Source organism: Triticum aestivum, chromosome 2A, assembly GCF_018294505.1.
Source record: "Triticum aestivum cultivar Chinese Spring chromosome 2A, IWGSC CS RefSeq v2.1, whole genome shotgun sequence".
Taxonomy (NCBI): Eukaryota; Viridiplantae; Streptophyta; class Magnoliopsida; order Poales; family Poaceae; genus Triticum; species Triticum aestivum.
The window spans coordinates 86,185,523-86,209,708 of record NC_057797.1 but is presented as its reverse complement, the minus strand read 5'-3'; the positions used below and the strand labels follow the sequence as shown (position 1 = coordinate 86,209,708).

Sequence of the window (24,186 nt, the reverse complement as noted above, 5' to 3'; positions counted from 1 at the left end):
TATTTTTCGGAGTACCGGAGAGTTATGGGAATTCGCCGGGGAGTATATGGGCCTTATTGGGCCATACGGGAATAGAGGAGAGAGGCCAAAAGGAAGGAGGCCTGCGCCCCCCCTCTGGTCCGAATTGGACAAGGGGGGCAGCCCACTTTTCCTTCTCCCTCTCCTCCTCTTTCCTTCTCCAACAAGGAAAGGAGGAGTCCTACTCCTCATCTTTCCTTCTCCAACAAGGAAAGGAGGAGTCCTACTCCCGGTGGGAGTAGGACTCCCCCCTTGGTGCGCCTCCTCCATAGGCCGGCCACCTCCCCCCTTGCTCCTATATATATGGGGGCAGGGGGGCACCCCAAAGACACAACAACAATTGATCCTTGAGATCTATTAGCCGTGTGCGGTGCCCCCCTCCACCATAGTCCTCCTCGATAATATTGTAGCGGTGCTTAGGCGAAGCCCTGCGACGATAGAACATCAAGATCGTCACCACGCCGTCGTGCTAACGGAACTCTCCCTCAACACTCGGCTGGATCGGAGTTCGAGGGACGTCATCGAGCTGAACGTGTGCTAGAACTCGGAGGTGCCGTAGTTTCGGTGCTTGATCGGTCGGGCCGTGAAGACGTACGACTACATCAACCGCGTTGTTCTAACGCTTCCGCTTTCGCTCTACAAGGGTATGTAGATTACACTCTCTCCTCTCGTTGCTATGCCATCACCATGATCTTGCGTGTGCGTAGGAAATTTTTGAAATTACTACGTTCTCCAACAAATATATCACTCACAACCACTACCATCTCGATAAACAGTTGTTTGGCATACGATGATAACTGGAGCCTCCCCTCAGATGTCCCGTAAATTGAATGGGTCTTCGTGGCTCCTGCGTCAAGGTGATATAAAGGTAAACGGTAGTTTTGTCACCGCGGTGCCTCAGACCCAATATACCAATGATATTGACATCCTTTCTGTCCTCAAAAGTCAAAATTCTATGCATCCTATGCTCCACACCATCACAAATAACATCGCTATGATCACAGAAAATTCTCTCGAATAGCTAACAATATTACAACCTACATTGGCTAAGGTCCCTCATCTTCATGAAATTTGTGCATGTAAGATCGGGTATCCTCCGCCGCCTTATTAAAAGTTCACTTGCCATTAATCTCCCTATAGATATTAATTGCACAAAAATTGTCATCCCAACACATAAATAATGCTTGAAGCAATTCATCATGTTTACCTTCATGGGAAAGTCTACTGATAAAAGAAAGCCTATTTACTTTTATCTGTATCGGAGAGGAGGATGTTGAGCACCCAATCGCAAAAGTTTATAGCAAGTGACAATTTTTCCTTAAGTGAAGGTTATCTATGCGTGAGAGGTATGGCAAGGAATGTCCTACTCGGCACCACAAAAACAAATCAATAAATCTTCGTGTGTCCCCAACAATTCTAGTTTGGGTGTCAATCACACTACTCTTCTTAGTTGCCACAAGATACGAGTATATAACGATAGATAAAGTTTTTCTCTTTGTATTTTAGAATAAATAATAACTAAAAGAATTGCAACGAAATTATTTGTTACTCCCTCCGTCCCATAATATAGGACATTTTTGACACTAGCATAGTGTCAAAAAACGTCTTACATTATGGGACGGAGGGAGTACTTGGGAAATTTGACCATTGTTCATAGGTTCACTGGTTACTACGATGTTTTTCACCTTTGAATGCTTGACTACCAAGTTTGCTTTGTTAGAAATCAATGTATCCTTCTTGAGTATTATCATAGAACCATTCCATGAGATTGTTGATACGAGATCAACATATCGCACAACAGTGGGCACCAATCGTCGATGCATGAAATTCATGAATAATATATATGGGTTATTTGTACACGTGCGGGTGGAAGCGACACAAGGATTGTGCCGAGACACAAAATTGCCTAGGTTCATTTCCCAAGGTGTGTAACTACCCTACTTACTTCCTTTATTAGTGTCTTTTTTATCTTGATAATAGATTACCAGAGTGTTTGATTTCTACAGACATAAACCCTGGACAAGAAAGTTCCTTAATCGATATGTGGTTCTCGACGGTGATGTAGAGCGTGTCAAACAGATGGTGAAACTTTTCTTGCTCGCGAAACGATTAAAACTCAAGACCTTGTCTTTTATATATAGACACAACCTTGGAGTCTATGTCGGACACAATCTTGTTCGGACTCTCACTCTAGGATTAGTAAAATGAACTCTCCATGACCGATTCGAACCCGGACTCATTCCTATAGTCTTCCATATTCGCCCTAGTTTTCTTATCCCGTACACCAGGGGATAGAAGATCGAGAGCATCCTCGATCTATAAACTTAGCGGGTGGAATTTCATGGGACATTCCGACAAGAGTGCGACATTAGCTTATTTTTCTTTGTTGATAGTAGATAACAACAAAAGAGGAATCACATACAAATGAACACACACATAGACCAACCAGTGGAGCATAAAGAAATTCTACCTTTACGTTCGAACCCACACTAAGAAAAAACTAATGGTTTACAAATTAAAACAATACACATAGTGGCTGCCAAAATATCCAATCAAACATGGCATAAATAAGAAACAATCGTTACCAACAAGGCAACTTGACATTTACAATAAGCAATTGGGAAAAACAACTCACTTTCAAGGACTAAACAAAATAGGATGCATGCATCAGTCGTGTTAATAATATAACTACCAAGTTGGTGTGGCAACTAAAAAAAATAGTTGGTGCGGGGTTGGAATAGAACTGTCACATGAACTTCAAATTGTGGCAAGTTAACACATTTTATCGTATTTTACATTTGAGATGTACACAATAACAACAGTTTCCCCTTCTCATAGAAGCGAACCCTGGTTCTATTTCTTGCTGAGCAAGTTAAGAGCTTATGAACTAGTCCACTCCTAGTTGTAATTTTCAATGATAATCCACTTTATATTTTGAAATTCAGTAAGGTGTCATTAGTTTCGTAATAATGCAAACAAGCTAACTACCATTTTCCAAGAAAGACTAAAACTACAATGAAATTAGTTAGATTGTTAAATTTGTTCTCAGAGAGAGAGAGAGAGAGAGAGAGAGAGAGAGAGAGAGAGAGAGCTGGTGGATATAGTGAGTGGTAGTAACATAACCAGCCCCACTAGATATAAACAATAAGTAGATGTTTGAAACAACTCAAGGTCAAAGACCAAACAAAAAACAAAAGAGGTTGTTGAATCAGTCATGTTAATCACTATCAAGTTGGTGTAGGCCCACCTATAGCAAATTAGCATGTTTTATTGTATCCCGCATCTATTATAAGACATACAGGCAGACGCCAATGACAGTTCCACTTTTCATCAAAGTCAGCCAAAGCCTGGCATGTCATGGATGTTTGCAAGTGTCACTTTCCTTTACTATTAGTTCAGTGTAATTTTTTTTTATCTCTGACGAGCCGCATACAATCGGACAAACAAAAAGCCTAGTATGATTCTCAATATAATTTTATTTCTTATTTGGCCGTTCTGCGTTGAGTTGTCTACCCATGTACTGGCTCTTATTTCCCTTGATATTACTCAAATTTAACATGCCCTTTGGTGTCTTTATTTCAATAAAAGTTAGCCTGTTTTTTTTTCTCTTGCTGAGCAAGTCGACTTTTGAAATAGTCCACTTGTGTAAATTTCCATGACACCTCACTTTACTATACTTCTAATTTTTTGATAAGATGTCACTAGTTACGTAATAATGCGAAAAGCTACTTTTTTCCAAAAGGGGTGACATTTGTGTTAGTCAAAGAGAGAATTTTCCTGCTTAGTCAATAGTCATGTATCACAGTCTGCAAGGCTAATTTTCGTAAGTAAATAAGAGTGCCAAGTTGATGAGTTAGTTAGTAAGAAGATGTACATTTAAATTCGTCAGAGAAACGCCCACTAAACAAACATTTGGTTGACTGGAAAATCATCTTAATATATGCTTTTTTAATTATGAAAATGTTAACACCCACACGTGTGGGCGTTTGCATCTTGCCCACACGCGTGGATCCGCGTCCGTTTGTGAGCGCACGAATCTTGGCATGTTTCTAGTACCACGTAGGACTGGCCTGGTGTGTGGGCGTTCAGCCGGTCGCCCATACGGCCGTTTCACCACACGGGAGGGGCTGGTGTGTGGGCGTTCAACAGTTCGCCCACACACCACTTTGCACGCACACACAAGGGCTAGTGTGTGGGCATTTGGCATCTTGCCCACACGCCCTTCTCCTTTCCCACACCCAAGCTGCTAGCTGCCATGTGTTTTTGCACTGCACATGGCAACTGCCCCTAGTGTGCTTTTATAAGCAGGTGGCAACTCTCTTTTTTTATCCGAGTTTGCCATGTGTTTTGCAGGGTACACGACAACTGCCTAGTGTGCACGTAAGCAGATGACAACTCTCTTTTACTGAGTTGCCATATGTTTTTGCATGGTACATGGCAACTGCCCTAACGTGCATGTACATAGCAACTGCCCTAACGTGCACGTAAGCAGATGACAACTCTTCCTTTTTACATTGCAACTGCCCTAGCATGCTTGTGAGCACATGGCAACTCTCTCAACTGCCTAGTGTTAGTATGTGGCAACTCCTAAAGTTATGAAATCATGACAACTACATTAGATCAGACCATGGCAACTGCAGTTGAGCAACTATGGCAACTGCAGTTGTCCGACATGGCAACCATAGTTCAGCGACATGGCAACTGCAATTAAACGAACATAGACGAGGGTCTGGACCATGGCAATTGCGGGCGCGCGGTGACCGTCACGCGTGGCGTGCGGGACCAGAAGGTACGAGGCCTGACATACGGGCGTGTGGGCGTTATCAACTTCGCCCACACGCACGCGTGTGAAAGGGATCGGGAGGGAAAAAAGAGACGTGTGGGCGCTAATTGTTTTGCCCACACGTAGGTGTGTGGGCTGTTCCTTTTATACACCACACAAAATGTGTGGGCGGACTCCCTAACGCCCACACATGTGGCACTTATCGGCGTCCTTTAATTAATAACCTTCCCTTTGCCTTGTTTAGCTCGGTATGCCTGCTTTATATAGCGTCTGGAGACCAAGCATGGAAGCCCCAACTGACAAGCAGCAAGCAACCAAGTATGAGAACACCTCATGGAGCGCTCCTCTTGCTCTTCATTGTGGCGTGCCTCCGCGGTGCTTACTCCGGCGGCGGCTGGAGCCGCTTCACCTCCATAATCAGCTTTGGGGACTCCTACGCCGACACGGGTAACTTGGTCATGTGGGCTGATCCCGTCCTTCCGGGTCTACTACTCAAGAACCTCCCCTACGGCGAGACCTTCTTCGGCCACCCCACCGGGCGTGCCACCGACGGCCGCCTGGTGCTGGACTTCATCGGTAACTACAAATGCACTGCCAGATTTTGTCAACTACTCCTGTCTACAAGTCAATCTTTTGCTGATTCTGACCAATAAACTTCATTGTTCAGCCGAGGCTTTGGGTCTGCCTTCTATGCCGCTGTACCTCGCCAGGGGAAGCAACTTCTCCGCCGGAGTGAACTTCGCCGTGGTAGGAGCGCCGGCTCTGAACTTGACGTACCTGCAGGGACTGAACTTGACAGTGAATCCTCCTATTAACAGCTCCCTCCACGACCAGCTCGTGTGGTTCCAGAAACTCAAGCCTTCGCTCTGCAATGGCAGGTGATCTTCACAAAGGAAAGTGATTACGCCTAAGTAATTTACCTCCTCATGCATACATGGATGCCGTGTGCAGGACAAGGTACTGACTGCTTTGGGAGCTCCGCTGTGGCTGTCATGGCGCGTGGCGGAGGCGGCGGGCGGTGACGTTGTACGTGCGGCGACCGCGGAGGCCGCTGAGGCGCTGCGTGGTGGCGTGGCGGCGTGGAGGCACTGCATGGCGGCATGGAGGCCGCGGCGATGCAGGGCAATAAGCCGTGGCGACGAGCCGGGCGCGACCGGTGCGTGTTATGGGTACGCACTGGACGCGTCGGTCGTGTCGGGACCGCGGGCGCGCGTATGAGCGTGCAGTTGACATTGGAGGAGGCATATGTCGCCGTTGTACTCGAGTCCGTGCTCGAGTTCGGCTACATCCTTCCGGCTTTTGTCACTGGCGGCTACCATGGCGGACGTGTAGGCGGCGCGCGGTGAGCGTCTGGTGCGGTCGGGCTCGTCGGGCTCGTCGGGTGCGCGCGGGACGTGCGGGACGCAGTGGTGCGGTCGGACTCGTCGGGCGCGTCGGGTGCGTGCGGGACGTGCGAGGCGCCAAGGGACGCCGGGCATATGTCACCGACGGAGAAGGAGCTCGGCGTGTGTCGCCAAAGTCGTGATGAAGCACGGTGCGACCGGCGTCATTGCGTCAGGTTGGGTCCACAGGCTGGGTCACGCTCGTGACGACGACAACAACCGAAGCTGCAACAATTCCGACGATGGCGAAGTCAAAATTAAGAGAAGAATGTTAGGAATGATCTTGACATGCAGGATGGAGGCGGTCGTCTGGCCGCGTGAGTGGGCTGCCGAGACTTACGTCGTGCCTTTGGCCAGTTGGCGCAACGTTGGTGTGCTGGCCGAGAGCAGCGGCTGGGCCATGCATGTGCGAGTTGCATGGATCAGTTAGTTGGCGTCCTCGTGGAGGGATCCAAGAAGTTAGTTGCAGGTGGTTAGTGCCAACGTAGTGGCCGGGATACGTGCGTACGCGAGTTAGTGGTGTGCTAGGTCATAGGCCTTGGGTGCTGGGCTATATAAGCCGATGTATTGTGTTTTGTTCGGTTTGAGAGGTGTGTAGCCATGTAGCCAGTGCAAGGAAGAAAAGGATTGAGACGTTCGTACGCCCGTGGCGGCATTCGTGCGCCGGCCGGAAAATCTTGTGTCTACCGTTTTTCTTCTTTCACCTCCATTTGAATGAGAGGAGAGGTAGCTAGAGGGCTGCGGTTCCAACAGCCTGAAGAGTGTTAACAGGTTGGGCTGCTACCACAACTCTCTCCTCCGTCAACAGGTCAAGATGCTCCGATACAAGTACCCACATACTAAGATCGTTGCCGCCGAATTCTACAAACCTTTCCTTACATTTTTAGATATGCCGGGAGATTTTGGTGAGCTAGTCATTTATGATAAATTTAAGTCTTCTATAGTTCAAAATTAAAGTAGCACAATGAAAACAAATATGTAACCTTTTAATCTCCTCATGGCATTTTGCAGGACTGAATAGCAGCACAACCCTCCTTGCCTGTTGTGGTGCAGGAGGCCCCCCTTATAACTACGACTTCAACGCAGGATACGGCCTGCCGGGTGTGAAGGCATGCGCAGATCCATCTCAGGCGCTTCATTGGGATGGTTTCTACCTCACGGAATCCGCCTACAGAGCCATTACTGATGGATGGCTCCATGGCCCATACGCGGATCCACCGATATTGCACATTGCACGCTAGTACACCTATAGTGTGTCTCTTATTCGCCTAAAACGGCATGTATACTAGAGTTAAAAATTCAGATCCGCCGGCATGGGTAAATTTCTGTCTATGTATGTATCTGGCTTGAAGCAATCATCCACTAGCAGGGAAATCCGTGTGTTTGTGTGGTTAAACTTAATACATATTTTTCTACATGTTGTTTTGTATTTTCCCCGCACTCACTGATATAAAATTTCAACAACATTATTTTCTATATGAATATGCTCACATAAAATTATATAGAATATAATAATGTTGAAAAAAAAGTAGTGACAAATATAAGTATATTATTTTCACTTAAAACAACATAAACTTTATATATTAAGAAAATCTCTCCCTCTCTCTCTCTCCCCGTTTTTGAAAACAAAACCTATAAATTTTGTTTAAAGTCAAATGGTGCCAAGTTTGAACAAGTTTATAGAAAAACTATCAATAAATATGATACCAGGTTAATATAATGAGAAACATATATAATATATATTTAGTACTCCCTTTGTCCCGTAATTTAAAGACACGATTTTCTATCAATAAATATGATACCAAGTTAATAGTTCGCATTGCTTTTCATGAAAGCCAAACTTTACAAACCTTGACCAAGTTTAAAGACAAGATTTTCTATATATAAAATAGCAAACATATACAATTTAAGTATATTTCATGATGAATCTAACGGTAGTAATTTGGTATTCTAGATGTTAATAAATATTTATTTAACCTTGACCAAAGTTTACAAGGTTTGATTTTAAGAAAAATAAAATCTAATACACACTATGTATTGGGACGGAGAGAGTATTTTAGTTGTTGAAGGTTTTTCCTACAAACATGGTCAAACTATCCACCGGTTGACTTTAAAAAATAACAGGCCTTCTTTAATTTCAAGATGGACGGAGAATCTCACTTGCCCTTCTATCACAACATAGTTATAATAATAAATGAGACCAAGTCACATGATTGAGGAGTAGATATATAGTCAGTCATCATCTGGGTTCAGGACTTCAGGCCCATTTGAATTTAAACTAGTAGATCGCCAGGGAATCTCCTTTGTATTGACTAGAAAGAGAATGTTCCCTCAAAAAAAGAATAGAAAGAAAAGGTGATTATCAAATTGTCATACTTATACCATTTGATTAAGTAAAATTATTATTCAGTTGTCGGTTCTAACTAGCAATAATTTTGCTTGTAATACACCTATACAATATTATATTTATGTATATAATTGCAATGCAAATATAATAGTATCGGAGGAAAATCCCTGTATTTTTTGATACATTTCTAGTCAAAACTTTAAAACCCTGACTACATGCTTAACCATATGTGCCTTATATTTCCAGATCAAGTGACTCAGTTTTTAAAAATATATTTTTCATTTATTCGGTTGATACAAATTACATATATTTCTTTTGATAATTTGCCTTATATTTCCGTATGACATGAATACGATGGCTTTTGTTGATTAGTTGATGATATCAGCAGTGATGCCACGACATGCGTATGATACGGCGATTGACTTCTGTGAGCTGTGCATTCTTATTCTAATACTACAACAAACCTGATGGCAAACATGTAAGGATCGTTTTCACGTCTGGTCGTACGTTAGAACTAGGATCCACTAGTGCATGAGATTATTTAGCCTAATGTGTCTGAATGTTGTAGCTTCTTGGCCTCTTGTTTTAGTACTAGCGGCCAAGAAGCGTGGCGCACGCCGCACCCGTGACTGATTCCATCTGTTATTTTCCAAAGTAGGCAGGAAAACAACATGTATTACTCCAGAAAATAAAATAAAAAGAAGAACACACTAACTGATTTAACAAATTAAGTAAACTGGCTGGCCTATTAATATTTTTTCATAAGCACATATTTTCCCCCTTCGTAAGAAAAAATGTGATGGACGCGGTAGCATTATGCATTTGGATTCATTCTCATATGGCCTATTTGATCAACAGTGAGATCGAACGGGATTGTTACCAATGCGTAGACCCTATAGTAGGTAAATATTTCTTGTCCAGTTTGTGCATCTTTTTCACCTACATTTCATATCCAGATCCTACTCGGCACTCTTTCATTCTCTCTCAACCATGGATTTATTTAATAAAAAAATCAAATTTAAAATTTTGTAAGTAGTTTAAACCCCAAAACTGTCATGGCGTAAAAATGAATAGTAATTGGTGGAGAGCTTATTTTAACGCAATATCTGTGAATGGCTAATCTGGTAATAGGACGTTCAACCAAATGCGGGTGCATATTCAGTCGTGTTAACGATATTACTATCAAGTTGGTGTGGGGTGGTATATAATAGTCACACGAATGACAAATTGTGGCAAATTAACACATTTCATCATATTTTGCATTCAAGTGTACACAATAACGGCAATTTCCTCTTTTCGCACAACTCAACCCTGCTTCTATTTCTTGCTGAGCAAGTCAGACTTATGAACTAGTCTACTCCCTAGTTGTAATTTTCAATGGTATTCCACTTTCTAGGTTTTAATTTTCATCAAGGTGTCATTAATTAGCTACGTAATAAAGCAAAAAATGCTACCCATTTTCAAGGAAGACCAAAACTACAGTGGAATTATTTAAATTGTTAAATTTGTTGTTAGAGAGAGAGAGAGAGGGAGGGAGGGAGGGAGAAGGCCTGCATAGTTTTAGTGTGGGCCGGAATATAAGTTGTTCCTCACAAAGCAAAATTTATTCTAAAGAAAAGCATAGAAAATGATCACGTTTTATCGTACAAGTGTACGCCACACAATTCCTCTTTGCTTCAAAGTCACCCTGCTTTTTTTTTTTTTTGCTGAGAAAGTCACTCCCCGAAATGGTCCACTTCCTAGTTGTAAATTTCCATGATACTTCACTTTGTAGTTCTAACTGTTGATAAGATGTCACTGGTTACGTAGTAATGCAAAAAGCTACTCGAAAAGGGGCCAAAACTACAATGAAATCATTTAAACTGTTACATTTGGTCTAGTCGTAAAGAGAACTTGGGTGCATAGTCACTACTCAAATCTCACAATCTACAACTTATATTTTCTTAAATAGTAAGTGCCAACTTGATGAGTCAGTTAGTAAGAAGATATACCTGTACATTCGTAGAAAATGCACACCAAACACACATTTGGTTGACTGGAACATCATCATATAATATGCGCATTATAATTAACCTTCTCTTTGCCTTGTTAAGCACGGTATGCTTGCTTATATATAGCATTTGGAGACCAAAGCATGGAATCCCCAACTAACAAGCAGGAAGCAGCTAGCAAGCGTTGCTACAGCAGCGCAAGCAACCAAGTATGAGGCCACCTCACGCAGCGCTCCTCTTGCTCTTCATCCTAGCGTACTTCCGCGGTGCCTACTCCAGTGTCAGCCAGAGCCGTTTCACATCCATAATCAGCTTCGGCGACTCCTTCGCCGACACCGGTAATTTGGTCATGTGGGCTGATCCTGTCCTTCCCGGCCCTCAACCGCTCAAGAACCTCCCGTACGGCGAGACCTTCTTCGGCCGTCCCACTGGACGTGCCACCGACGGCCGCCCTGTGCTGGACTTCATCGGTAAACACCTACATATGCACTGCCAAACTTGTTGAACTACTGTTAATCTTACTGCCTAATTAAAAGGAGAAAGAGAGGGAGATAGATTACATATATAATTAATGGTCGCTTCATTTTCCAGCCGAAGCTCTAGGTCTGCCTTTCGTGCCGCCTTACCTTGACAAGGGGGGCAACTTCTCCGCCGGAGTAAACTTCGCCGTGGTAGGAGCGCCGGCTCTAACCCTGACATACCTGCAGGGACAGAATTTGACCGTGAACCCTCCTATCAATAGTTCCCTCCATGATCAGCTCCTGTGGTTCCAGAAACTCAAGCCTTCGCTCTGCAAGGGTAGGTTGCTAATTAAATATCAGTCCTTAATCACACCATTTTCAGAAAGCACTGTGATTATGTTCAAGTAATTTACCTGATCATACCTACGTCGTCGATGTGCAGGACAAGGTACTGATTGCTTCCGGAGCTCCCTGTTTGTCATGGGAGAGTTTGGAGCAAATGACTACAGGAGCTTCCTTGTGTCCAACAGGACTGTGGAACAAGCCACAGCTTATGTTCCCCAAATCGTTGACACCATCTCCCAAGGCCTAGAGGTACTATGTTGTGCACAGAATAGATGGAAAGTCCATTCTTCCTTTAATTCCCACAATTTACTTCTCCCTCAACATGTTTTCTTTTGACTTTATATTCCTCAACACAATACTTGTCTATCTTATCGCCTTAACTTTTATACTATATGCTGGTTGCGTCGCCATGACCATATCCAAACCAGTTGGAAATTTATGTTCTTGATTATGTGGCTAGGATCAATGGGGTTCTGGCCTGCAAAAATTAGACATTTTTTCAGCATTCTAGGTGTCAATGTTTTTCTCCACAAAGTTGGTCAAAGTTTATGAGATTTGACTTTCTAAAAAATCTATATGCACTACATTATGGAATGGAAGGAGTACAAAGAATGGATGATAGGTCTATTCTTTTTGCTAACACTTGTGTATGACTCACGATAAACTGATGAGTGGGCAATCCTCTGCAGGTACTGATCCGGCACGGTGCCAAGTACATCGTTGTGCCAGACATCTTCCCACTTGGCTGCGTACCGACAGTGCTCACAAAGCTTGCTAGCCCAAACAAGGTGGATTACTATCGGAATGGATGCCTGAAGAGTGCGAACAGGCTGGGGCGCTACCACAACTCTCTCCTCCGCCAGCGGATCAAACTGCTCCGGCACAAGTACCCCCATGCGAAGATCATTGCCGCTGAGTACTACCGACCCGTCCTTGCATTTCTAGATATGCCGGGGCATTTTGGTGAGTTGGTCCTTCCTGATTAATTTAGGTCTTCCGCAGTTCAAAATTAAAGTAGCATCACAAGAGCAAAGATGTAACCTTTCAATCTCCCCATGGCATCTCGCAGGACTGAACAGCAACACAACCCTCCTCACCTGTTGTGGTGCCGGAGGACCTCCTTATAACTACGACTTCAACTCGGAGTGCGGGTGGCTAGGTGTGATGGCGTGTGCAGATCCATCTCAGGCCCTTCAATGGGATGGTTTCCACCTCACGGAGTCTGCCTACAGGGCCGTTGCTGATGGGTGGCTCCATGGCCCTTACGCGGATCCACCGATAATGCATGTTGCACGCCCATAATTTCTTTCCTACTGGCCTAAAACACATGTGTACTAGAGTTGAAAATTCAGATTCACGGGCATGCATAAATTTATGTCTCTCTATGTATTGGCTTGAAGCAATTATCCATTTAACTAAACTAGCGGGACAACACGTGCATTTGTGTGGTTGAATTTAATACATATTAGAAGGGATGAGCGCGCTTTGCTGCGCTGTTGGTGTTGTTGGGTTTTCGTAATCATTTTACTCTATCTGCTTCAAAATATTGTGTATTTGTTTTTTAAAAAGTCAAAACTTTTTAAGTTTGACCGGAAATCATTAGATTCATCATGAATTGAATTTCCAACTTCTTTCTATTTAGTATTGTGGATGTCGATATTTTAGGTACAAGATGACCATTTTTAATACATGATAAATATTTCTTAAATATGCAATGAACATTTCTAATGCATAATTATTTTTTGTCAAATTAAAAAAATAATGAGTCTTCCAAGTATATATTTTTATAACATTTTCAGAATATATAGAAAAAAGAACCCAAAAGGGTTTAAAACAGAAGAAAAACATGTGACGAGGCTCGGAGAAAACCAATCGTGCTTCATGGACCGTACCCAACACGTCTCCTCGCATATGTGGCGAGCTTTGTTTGGTAGGATATAGATGCTCGCACCAGAACGTGGATGACAATGATGTACGTATACGTGTTGGAATAAATGGGCTAGACCCAATTAAAGGTTAGAATTGAAAATAAGTCATGTGGGTGGAAGGCATATGGGGGTTTAGTTGGATACCACCCCGGCAGGGATGGCAAAGATCAATGTATATGTTGTAGGGGGGAATAACCAGAAAGTAGGCACACTCACAGCTACCGCCAGGGATGAGGCAAGAAACTTCCTTAGTGCGTCGGCTATGATAGTACAAGTGATGAAAGATTCGGAGGTGCTAAAAGCTCTGGCTTGCCACAAGGTTTTTGCCTTGGCCGAAGACCTGCTATTATCACATGTGACCGCTTAGCAGTTGTCAACAACTTGATGGAAGAAGCACTTGGACGTTATGGCCAGATCGTCCGTGAAGTGAAGAGGAAAGTGTCGAGCCTTGTCACGGAGGAATTCATCCATGAATATAGAGAAAGCAATGGTGACGTACATAACCTAGTATAGGCATCCATCCATGAGCATCGGCATGCCCGGCACGGAAGGAAAGGGTCGGGCCTCAATCTCGTTAGCTGTCCATGCAATCTGTAAGACATGGCCTTCAACCAAATCACGAGTCACAACCACCGGGCCCTTGCATACATGCACTCATTCACATCTCAACTTTGCTCCAAAACAATCACGTCTCAACTAGGGCGATACCAAAATTTCAGTGATTTTTGATAAGCAAATAAGCAGTTTTCCGATTAAATTAATCCATGAATAAATCATGAGCATGACATTGACAGCATTGATAACACACTGGTTACGATCTAACAGAGCATGTACTACGCATACAGTAGAAATATCTACGCATATCGCTAGTACTGCTACAACAGAAAGAAACACGAGAAGGATAAACGATGTATACCCTTCAATCGGCCATGCAGCGGTGGTGGCGACGGCAGCAGCCGCGGCATCCTCGGCGGCCTTCTTGTCGGCCTCGTCCTTCTCAGCGGCGGCACGGTCGGCGTCGGTCGACATGGTGATGACGAAGGTTATGCGGACATAGATGAACAGAAGCGAGCAGTCGCATAATCGCTACCCAAAAACCTAATCGCCCCTCTCCCGTACAGGATTCGGAGAAGCGGGGTTTAGGAGGCCTGCTCTCCCGTCAACCGTGTACGCGGTGAACGGGACGGAGTCGCCGGTGGCAGCAGCAGCAGAGGAACGACGTGGGCGTGGAGGCGGAGATGCGTTCTGGTTTCGTGGCAGCTAGGGTTGGCAACGCCCCACATATATATGTGCGGCTGCGCGTGGAGAGACGTGGGCTGAACCCACATCCAAGTCGGTAGCCCACGATCCGACGTCTCAGATCGTGGCCCCACCTGTCAAAAACTCTCCGTTCCTGACCGGCAAAAAGAAGCGCATAGCAAGGTTGTCAGAATCGCGATTCTGTTAGACGATTCTACGACTTTATGATCCAAACTAACCCCTATGATTCTACGACTTTAGTTCTTAGAATCTACGTTTCTACGATCCTGATAGTAAAGATTCTACGATTTGCGATCCTACCATCGAAGCTCCGATCCGATTCAAAATCACGGGTCTGACAACCTTGGCGCATAGGAGTGAGCTCGGCTCGGCTCAATCCCGCAACCCGCGGCGCGTCGTGACGAGGCGTGGCTTGGCGAGGCGAGCGGAGGAGGAGTGCGCGACGGCCTCATCTCTTCTCAAGCTCCAATGGCATGAGGAAGAGAATCTCTTATAAACCACTCCAACTCTCCTTCCACTTCCGGGGTGGGACTAAACTTCTCACCACCTTGTCATGCCACCTACATGGGCCCTTAGAGATCAAATCTGAAATTGTCATATGGGCTCTAGACCCATCTCATATTTCAACAATCCCCCACCAGATCTCAGGGGCCCAGTTTGCTCTTTGTTCCAAACGTTGTTTTGATATACCAGCATCTTAGTGGAGACCGATTAAGGTTGAGCTCCACCTAGACCAAGTAGTTATACTCCTTCACAACTGAACAATGGACTATGCCTTGAATTGTCAGTTTGGCGTCAAGAATTTTCACCACAAGTCTCACTGATACGAGGCTGCCGAAGGCCGACCCCTCGGGTGGAGCATATTAGTCACACTCCTGGCTTGTTCATGAGCTTGCTAGAGATCACCCCAATCTCATAGACTGTGACCAGCAGTCAGGCTCATATAGGTGTGTTCCTCCAAAGATCGCTCTGTAGGATAGCATCTTGCTTATGCATATAAGCCTTGGAACACATTAAGACAGTAGTCATCCTTCCATACAGTTTCCGAGAGTATTGCATCTCCAACGGAGTGGGTTAGTAAAGTTACTCTCCTCAGTTCACCACTGGCTTGTTTTTCCAGGTCCTACTTTACGGGATCTCCGATCACATAGGTTGGGTTACTACCATGGCAACTCATGTGGGTCTCATACCCGTCTCCCTTGATGCGTTATCTATCACAACACGTGATAGCCCTTTAGTAAAGGGATCTGCCAGATTCTTAGCTGTTTGAATATAATCCAACGCTATCACTCCGGAGTTCCTCAATTTTCTGACAGCTTTCAATCTCATTCTTATGTGTTTGTTGGACTTCATGTTGTCCTTTGAACTCTTCACCTTGACAATAACTGTTTGATTGTCACAGTTCATAAGGATGGCCAGAACCGGCAACCACTGGCAAGTCCATCAACAGATCTCAAAGCCATTCTGCTTCGCCACCCGATGTGTCTAATGCTGTTAATTCTGCTTCCATTGTCGATCTTTGTTAAGATCGTTTGCTTGCAAGACTTCCAGGAAACAGCACCACCTCCAAGAGTAAATATATACCCAGTTGTGGCCTTCATCTCATCAGCATCAGAGATCCAATTCGCATCACTATACCCTTCAAGTACCGACGGGTATCCGGTATAGTGAAGTCCATAGTTCATAGTACCTTTCAGATAGCGCATAACTCTCTCAAGAGCACGCCAATGTACATCACCCGGTTTGGAAACAAATCGGCTCAGTTTGCTAATAGCAAATGCGATGTCAGGCCTCGTTGCGCTTGCTAGATACTGTAGTGAACCAACAATCTGAGAGTATCTCAATTGATCTATAGCTGTGCCTTTAGACTTTCGAATCAGCACACTAGAATCATATGGTGTTTGAGATGGTTTGCAGTCCGAATATCCAACACGACTCAACACCTTCTCAACATAATGGGATTGCAAAAGTGTAATCCCACCCTCATCATCTCTCAATAGCTTGATGTTCAAGATAACATCAGCCACTCCAAGGTCCTTCATCTCAAAGTTCTGAGATAGGAAAGACTTAACCTCCTCGATTAACTTGAGATTAGTCCCAAATATCAGTATGTCATCAACATACAAACACAGTATAACTCCTTCGCCCCCACCATAGCGATAGTATACACATTTGTCAGCCTCATTAACAACAAAGCCAACAGATGTCAATGTTTCATTAAACTTGTCATGCCATTGCTTAGGCGCTTGTCTCAGGCCATACAAAGATTTCACCAACTTACACACCTTTCCTTCCTGACCATCCATCACAAAGCCATCAGGCTGTTGCATATAGATTTCCTCCTTTAGCTCTCCGTTCAGGAAAGCCGTCTTAACATCCATCTGATGAATGAGAAGACCATGCGAGGCCGCCAACGAGAGTAATACTCGAATGGTGGTCAGTCTGGCCACAGGTGAATAAGTGTCGAAGAAATCTTCTTCTTCTTTCTGGGCGTAGCCCTTGGCCACAAGCCTAGCCTTGTACTTTTCTATCGTACCATCGGGCCTAAGCTTCTTCTTGAACACCCACTTGCATCCCAATGGTTTGCAACCATAAGGACGTTCAGTAAGCTCCCAAGTCCCGTTAGCCATGATGGAATCCATCTCGCTACGGACCGCATCCTTCCAGTAGTCAGCTTCTGGAGATGCATACGCTTCTGAAATAGAAGTGGGATTATCCTCCACGAGGTATATGAAGAAATCATCACCAAAGGTCTTTACAGTCCTTTTGTCTCTTGCCCCTACCAAGGGATTCCTCATTATCCTCCTCAGGATTTTCATCATGTGTTTGATTATAATATTCCATCGGAATGGCAGGTTCAGGAGTCTCCTCAGATTCCTGTCTAGAAGTGCTTTGTACATCTCTCATGGGAAAAATGTCCTCAAAGAATGTAGCATCTTTAGACTCCATAATTGTACCGACTTTCATGTCAGGTACCTCAGATTTCACTACTAGAAATCTATAGCCAACACTATTCATAGCGTAGCCCAAATTAACACAGTCCACAGTCTTTGGTCCAAGCTTACGCTTTTTGGGGATCGGCACATTAACTTTCGCCAAGCAGCCCCAGGTACGTAAGTATGAGAGTGTTGTCCTTCTCTTGGTCCACTTCTCGTAAGGAGTGATCTCGTTATCCTTTGTCGGAACTTTATTCAGGACATGACAGGATGTCATTATAGCCTCCCCCCACCATGCCTTGGATAAACCCGACGTATCTAACATGGCGTTAACCAAATCAGTTAGAGTACGGTTTTTCCGCTCGGCAACCCCGTTTGACTGGGGTGAGTAGGGAGGCGTCCTCTCGTGAATAATGCCGTGTTCCGCACAAAAGGCATCAAACTCTTTCGAGAAGTACTCTCCACCACGATCTGACCGGACTCGTTTAATTTTCTTTTCAAGTTGATTCTTAACTTCTGCCTTATAGATTTTGAAGTAGTGTAGAGTCTCATCTTTAGTATTTAACAGATACACATAGCAATATCTAGTGGAATCATCTATCAAAGCCATGAAATATTTCTTTCCACCTTTAGTCAACACACCATTCATCTCACAAAGATCAGAATGTATGAGTTCTAGTGGCGCCAAGTGTCTCTCCTCTGCTGCCTTGTGAGGCTTGCGAGGTTGCTTAGATTGCACACACGAATGCCACTTAGAACCTTTGGCTAAAGTGAAACTCGGGATTAAATTCGATTTTGCTAGCCGCGTCATAACACCGAAACTAATGTGACAAAGACGTGAATACCATACTTCAGATTCATTAACACTCAAATGAATATTGTTCAACGACTTTATTACATAGATCTGCAAGAGAAAGGCGGAACATGCCTCCGCATTCATAACCCTTTCCAACAAATAGTCCATATTTCATAACAACTAATTTATTAGACCCGAATACCAACTTAAACCCTTCTCTACATAGAAAGGAGCCACTAACGAGGTTCTTCTTGATGGCGGGGACATGCTGCACGTTCTTCAGCTGCACGATCCTTCCCGAAGTAAACTTCAGATCGACCCTGCCAACATCAAGAACAGAAGCACTCGCGCCATTCCCCATCAGTACGGACCCGTGACATGTGGCCTGGTAAGAAGAAAATAATGAAATGTCAGCACACACATGAACACCTGCACCTGTGTCGACCCACCAATCGGTGGACGGCCAAACTAAAAATACAGCAAATAAATTACCGTACCCAGATGCACCACTCTCATTGTTGCTGACAATCATATTGACAGACTTGGAGTCCTGCCCTTGCTTCTTATACTTGTTTGGGCACTTGTTGGCCCAATGTTCAATCGAACCACAAGTAAAGCAGCCCTCATCCTTCTTGTTCTTTTTGAAGGTCTTCTTACCCTTCTTCTTAAAGTCGGCACTCTATTGGACACTGTTCTTTCTCTTGGGCTTGTGGGAATTGGAGTTCTTCTGATGCACCATGTTGGCCACAGAAGTTCCTTCGACCCCTTTTTCGTGCGAGTCCTTTGCCCTTGAATTCTGCTCAACACTCAGATGGCCAATGACATCCTCCACAGAGAATTCACGCCTCTGATGTTTCAGAGTGGTGGCAAAGTTCCTCCAGGAATTGGAAGCTTAGCGATTATGCAGCCCGCGACAAACTTGCCCGGTAACTCGCACTTAAGAAGCTCAAGCTCCTTAACAATGCATATTATCTCATGAGCCTGCTCCAATACAGGACGATTTTCAACCATCTTGTAGTCGTGGAACTGCTCTATAATATACATCTCGCTCCCTGCATCGGCAACCCCGAACTTAGATTCGAGCGCCTCCCGCAAGTCCTTGGCAGACCGCACATGCAAATATGCGTCAACCAGCTTATCTCCAATCACGCTCAGAACTGCCCCGAGGAACACGACAATGGCCTCCTTGAACACCTTCTCCTGTTCAGGAGCGATCGTTCCTGTGGGAGTCACACCGGCGACCCAGAACACATTCATGGCCGTGAGCCATAAGGTGATTTTAATCTGCCAACGCTTAAAGTACGTCCCCGTAAACGGGGACGGTTTCAATGCAGCAGCAAAACCAGAATTCAAAAAACTCCTACACACATTAGGTTTTTGGATTGATAAGCAAATAGGCAGTTTTCCGATTAAATTAATCCATAAATAAATCATGAGCATGACATTGACAGCATTGATAACACACTGGTTACGATCTAACAGAGCATGTACTACGCATACAGTAGAAACATCTACGCATATCGCTAGTACTGCTACAACAGAAAGAAACACGAGAAGGATAAACAATGTATACCCTCCAATCGGCTACGCAGCGGCGGTGGCGGCGGCAGCAGCTGCGGCATCCTTGGCGGCCTTCTCAGCGGCAGCACGGTCGGCGTCGGTCGACATGGTGATGACGAAGGTGATGCGGACATAGATGAACATAAGCGAGCAGTCGCGTAATCGCTACCCAAAAATCTAATCGCCCATCTCCCGTACAGGATCCAAAGAAGCGGGGTTTCGGAGGCCTGCTCTCCCGTCAACCGTGTACGCGGTGAACGGGACGGAGTCGCCGGCGGCAGCAGCAGCAGAGGAACGACGTGGGCGTGGAGGCAGAGATGCGTTCTGGTTTCGTGGCGGCTAGGGTTGGCAGCGCCCCACATATATATGTGCAGCTGCGCGTGGAGAGACGTGGGCCACATCCAAGTCGGTAGCCCACAATCCGACGTCTCAGATCGTGGTCCCACTGTCAAAAACTCTCCGTTCGTGACCGGCAAAAAGAAGCGAATAGGAGTGAGCTCGGCTCAATCCCGCAACCCGCGGCGTGGCTTGGCGAGGCGGGCGGAGGAGGAGGAGTGCGCGAGGGCCTCATCTCTTCTCAAGCTCCAATGACATGAGGAAGAGAATCCCTTATAAACCACTCCAACTCTCCTTCCACTTCCGGGGTGGGACTAAACTTCCCACCACCTTGTCATGCCACCTACATGGCCCCTTAGAGATCAAATCTGAAATTGTCATATGGGCTCTAGGCCCATCTCATATTTCAACAATTTTCATGACGATATGTCGCTCAAATTATTCCGGTTATATAAGTAGTAGACAAAACCCTCAAACGAAAATATAAGCCATATACAAAAAGTAGAAAAAAAACTCAGATTTATTAACTAAGTCAACATTACAAAGAACCCTAAAAACAGTTTAAAACCCTGGAAAATACATCAAAGTTCCTGAGGTTTTACCGTTTTCTTCGATGCATCTATTTTTACAACAGGTCATGGACACAACCCATCTAAGAATTTTTATTTAGGTACACTAACCGAACATAAACTAGTAGGGTTAATACTTCTTACGCCCACATAATGTCTATATTGGATGCGTCGCACGGAGTTTGTAGGGCTGCAATGTCTCCGATCCGCCTAGGCCTGCAAGAAACTAGCGCCCCGTGGTTGCTCTTGTGGGTCGGTGGCATTGTGAGCGTGACGTCGAATGACCCAACCCCACGCCTCATGTCCTCTGCGAGTCTGTCAAGCACAAACCCTGGGACACGAACCCCGTGCCCCCGGGTGATGACCGCCTGCCCCCTTGGCACCTTCAGTGGCCCAGCACAAAGCCGATGCGCAGGCCCGCTCGCGAGCAGAACACCGTGGTATGTCACCTCTACATTTGTGCCAGGTTCGATGTACTGCGTGAGCATGTGGCTCGGGGAGGCGACGCAGAGTGTGAGGTTGAAGAGCGGATCCAGTGAGGGCCGGGCGAGATCCGTGGCTGGGTCAAGGCCAGTGACGGAGTCGATGACAGCGGAGTACCACGGCTTGTTGATCGCGCAGTCGATCATGACGAACCCGACGACGCTGGCTAAGAGGCAGACTACGATTGTCGTCACGATGAACACGCTGCAATTTGCCTCGTTGGCCATCTTTGGCGATGCCCCTTCCTTCGATTGGTACGCTTGGCTGGTTTGGTCCGAGGAAGAGGCCGGCTGGGGGTTTATGTGAGTTCATATAAAGAGCTGTAACGACAAGCCCAGCTCCGCGCAGGGCTAAAATCCGTTTCAAGCAAGGTAAGTTGGTAACTTCTTTCCGAGGCGATTTCCTTTAAACTGCAAGCGTCCCACACTCCACGTATGGCCCCCAGGAAGTGTCGGATTTGGACCTCGATCCCGTAGTGTATCCTAATTTTGCGAACACCTGAGTACCAGTCCGACACCAATAACATTGGTTCTAGTAGAATCGTTGCCGATAGTTCGAGGCTACTGGACAATGTCAAGGTGCATGAAAATCGCACACAATCAGCAAAACTTGTGCAATCTTTCTCGCTAGCTACAAACGGTTAGACATGCCCGATCGTATGTGAGATGTCAACATGGAATAAAATAGCACGCTGCCGGCTCGTCGTCGTTAGCAGGGGCCTCGCACATCTCCACCACTGCCTCCTTGTGGGTTCGTCGCCGGAGGAGCCACGCTTCGCCGCCGCCACCAAAGCACAAGGCCGTTTTTTTAGAAAAAAGGCATACGCCCGACTTTATAAATAAAGCAATCAGACAGAGTCACAACACAGCCAACCAAACACCACAGAAGCAAACAAAGTTTAAGAAGTACGAGTACATGGCAACCAGCCAAACATGGCACGCAGGCCAGCCAAGAGTCCAAAAGAACAGGAGTTTAAGCCATCCTCCTAGATCGCGCAGCAGGGAAGAAGCCGTAGATCTCATCTTAGATAACATGTCGTTGAAAGCCTCTAAGTCCACTTTCTTAGTCAATGATCTCCACTGCTGCAAAAAAACATTCGCTTTAAATAAGCAATTCACAGGGTTAGCCGGAAAAATATGCTCGATAGTGAACTTGTTTCTAGTAGTCCACAGCGACCAACAGATCGCTGCCCAACCAACCCGGAATATCCTCTTAGACCGGCCTGATAGAGTACTGGCACAGCGCCACAGGTCCTCGAAGGAGGATGGATTTCAATTAACATGAAGCCAAAGTCTAATACAACTCCAAAGAAATTTAGCCATTGAGCAATGAAAAAAATATGTGCTCGGTGTTTTCAAGAGCCCCACATAAAGCGCATCTATCGGAACCCGGCCCGTTCCTCTTCCTAATTTGATCAGCCGCAGGAAGTTTACGACGGAAAGCTTGCCACAAGAAAAATTTTATCTTAGGAGAAATACGTGCCGACCAAATACCCTTGAATTTCACTGTATGAGCACCCGAGATAAGTATGGCGTACGCGGATTTAACTGAGAAACACCGTGAAGAAGAATGAGGCCAGACAACCGAGTCATCTTCCTTCGAAAGCGAGTGGACTTATCATTTCTAACTACAAACTTAACGAGGGACCGAAATATCGGGCGAACTTTAACAAGCTGACGCCAAAACTGAGAACCATCTGAAGAAGAGACGAACATGGGGCTCGAGGAGGAGAAATACTTAGCTTTGAGAAGAAGCACACGGCCGTTGGAGCCGTGCTTGCCACACCACGGCCGCAGCTGTTGATGCCCGCCACGGTGTGCAAAGGCTATAGCTTGCCTACTGTGAGCAGTATACTGCAGTAGGTGAGCGTCATTTTGTGGGGTTCGTGTGGGTCCGGGGGGTTCAGTTTCGCCTGATTTTCGATTTTTCTGCTTGGTTCTTTGGTTCGAAAAAGCAAATGAGCCGTGGTACTCCCAACGACAATTCCCCTTTGCATCAAAGTCAGTCTGCTTTTTTTTTCTTGCTAAGAAAGTCAACCCCCAAAATAGTCCACTTCCTAGGTGTAATTTCCATGATACTTCACTTTGTATTCTAATTCTCGACAAGATGGCATTGGTTACGTAGTAATGCAAAAAAAAAAACGAATACCTTTTTCCAAAAGGGTCAAACTACAATAGAATCATTTAGACTGTTACATTTGTTCTAGTCAAAGAGAGAATTTGCCTGCATAGTCAGCACTCAAGTCTCACAATCTACAACTCGTATTTTCTTAAATAAATAGGTGCCAAGTTGAAGAGTCAGTTAGTAAGAAGATATACCTGTAAATTCATAGGAAATGCCCATCAAACATACATTTGGTTGACTGGGAAATCATCATAACATATGTGCTCCCTCGGCGCCTTCCACGGCCTGGCGCAGAGCCGCGGTACGAGACCTCCACGTACGTGCCGGGCGGGATGCACTCGTTGTGGCGGAAACCCTGGGAGGCGACGGCGATGGTGATGTTGAACAGCGGCTCCAGAGAGGGCTTGGCGGAATCCGTCGCCAGGTCGAGGCAGGAGAGGGAGTCGATCGCCACGTAGTACCACGGCTACCTGTACTCGTCGAGCGCCAAGAAGACGGACCCGCAAGCTAGGAGGCAGAGGACGAAAATAATGAGGCAGAAAAGGAAGCAATTTTCCTTCTTCATCGTTGCTGGTAGATGCTTCGTTCTTCTTAGCTTGATCGGCTTTGATGGTTTGGCTTGGCTTGATCGGAAGAGTGGCGGCCGGGAAGAGGGTTTGTTTACATGAAGTTCTAATTACATGATAAACAACTTTTTCAATAAATTCATAAACATGTTTTCTAAATACATTATGAACATCTTTTAAGTACATGATGAAGCTTTTTTAAAACACACAGTGAACCTATTTAAATACAAATATATTTTTAGGTACAAGATGAACATTTTTAATACATGATAAATATTTCTTAAATATGCAATGAACATTT

The 24,186-nt window shown here is 45.2% G+C and overlaps 2 protein-coding genes and 1 long non-coding RNA gene across 3 annotated transcripts; all 3 read left to right on the top strand.

The window, feature by feature from the left end:
- Nucleotides 1–5,111: 5,111 nt before the first annotated feature.
- On the top strand, nucleotides 5,112–5,769 carry LOC123184852 (GDSL esterase/lipase At1g28570-like). The gene is made up of 2 exons (XM_044596897.1): nucleotides 5,112–5,377; nucleotides 5,469–5,769. The coding sequence occupies exons 1-2, from the start codon at nucleotides 5,122–5,124 to the stop codon at nucleotides 5,681–5,683; spliced, it is 471 nt and encodes a 156-aa protein (XP_044452832.1). The 5' UTR covers nucleotides 5,112–5,121; the 3' UTR covers nucleotides 5,684–5,769.
- Nucleotides 5,770–6,163: 394 nt separating this feature from the next.
- LOC123184853 (uncharacterized) lies at nucleotides 6,164–7,600 on the top strand. The gene is made up of 2 exons (XR_006493100.1): nucleotides 6,164–7,088; nucleotides 7,195–7,600. It is a non-coding gene; the product is annotated as an uncharacterized lncRNA (long non-coding RNA).
- A 3,098-nt stretch (nucleotides 7,601–10,698) lies between these two features.
- LOC123184851 (GDSL esterase/lipase At1g28600) lies at nucleotides 10,699–12,747 on the top strand. Its single transcript, XM_044596896.1, has 5 exons — nucleotides 10,699–10,991; nucleotides 11,113–11,319; nucleotides 11,425–11,576; nucleotides 12,017–12,290; nucleotides 12,397–12,747. The coding sequence occupies exons 1-5, from the start codon at nucleotides 10,733–10,735 to the stop codon at nucleotides 12,627–12,629; spliced, it is 1,125 nt and encodes a 374-aa protein (XP_044452831.1). The 5' UTR covers nucleotides 10,699–10,732; the 3' UTR covers nucleotides 12,630–12,747.
- Nucleotides 12,748–24,186: the final 11,439 nt, after the last annotated feature.

Coding starts and splice junctions, on each gene's coding strand:
- LOC123184852 (XM_044596897.1), top strand. CDS start 5,122: ATGAGAACACCTCATGGAGCGCTCCTCTTGCTCTTCATTGTGGCGTGC. Junction 5,378..5,468: donor CCTGGTGCTGGACTTCATCG/GTAACTACAAAT, acceptor TTCATTGTTCAG/CCGAGGCTTTGGGTCTGCCT.
- LOC123184851 (XM_044596896.1), top strand. CDS start 10,733: ATGAGGCCACCTCACGCAGCGCTCCTCTTGCTCTTCATCCTAGCGTAC. Junction 11,577..12,016: donor CCATCTCCCAAGGCCTAGAG/GTACTATGTTGT, acceptor AATCCTCTGCAG/GTACTGATCCGGCACGGTGC. Junction 12,291..12,396: donor AGATATGCCGGGGCATTTTG/GTGAGTTGGTCC, acceptor GGCATCTCGCAG/GACTGAACAGCAACACAACC.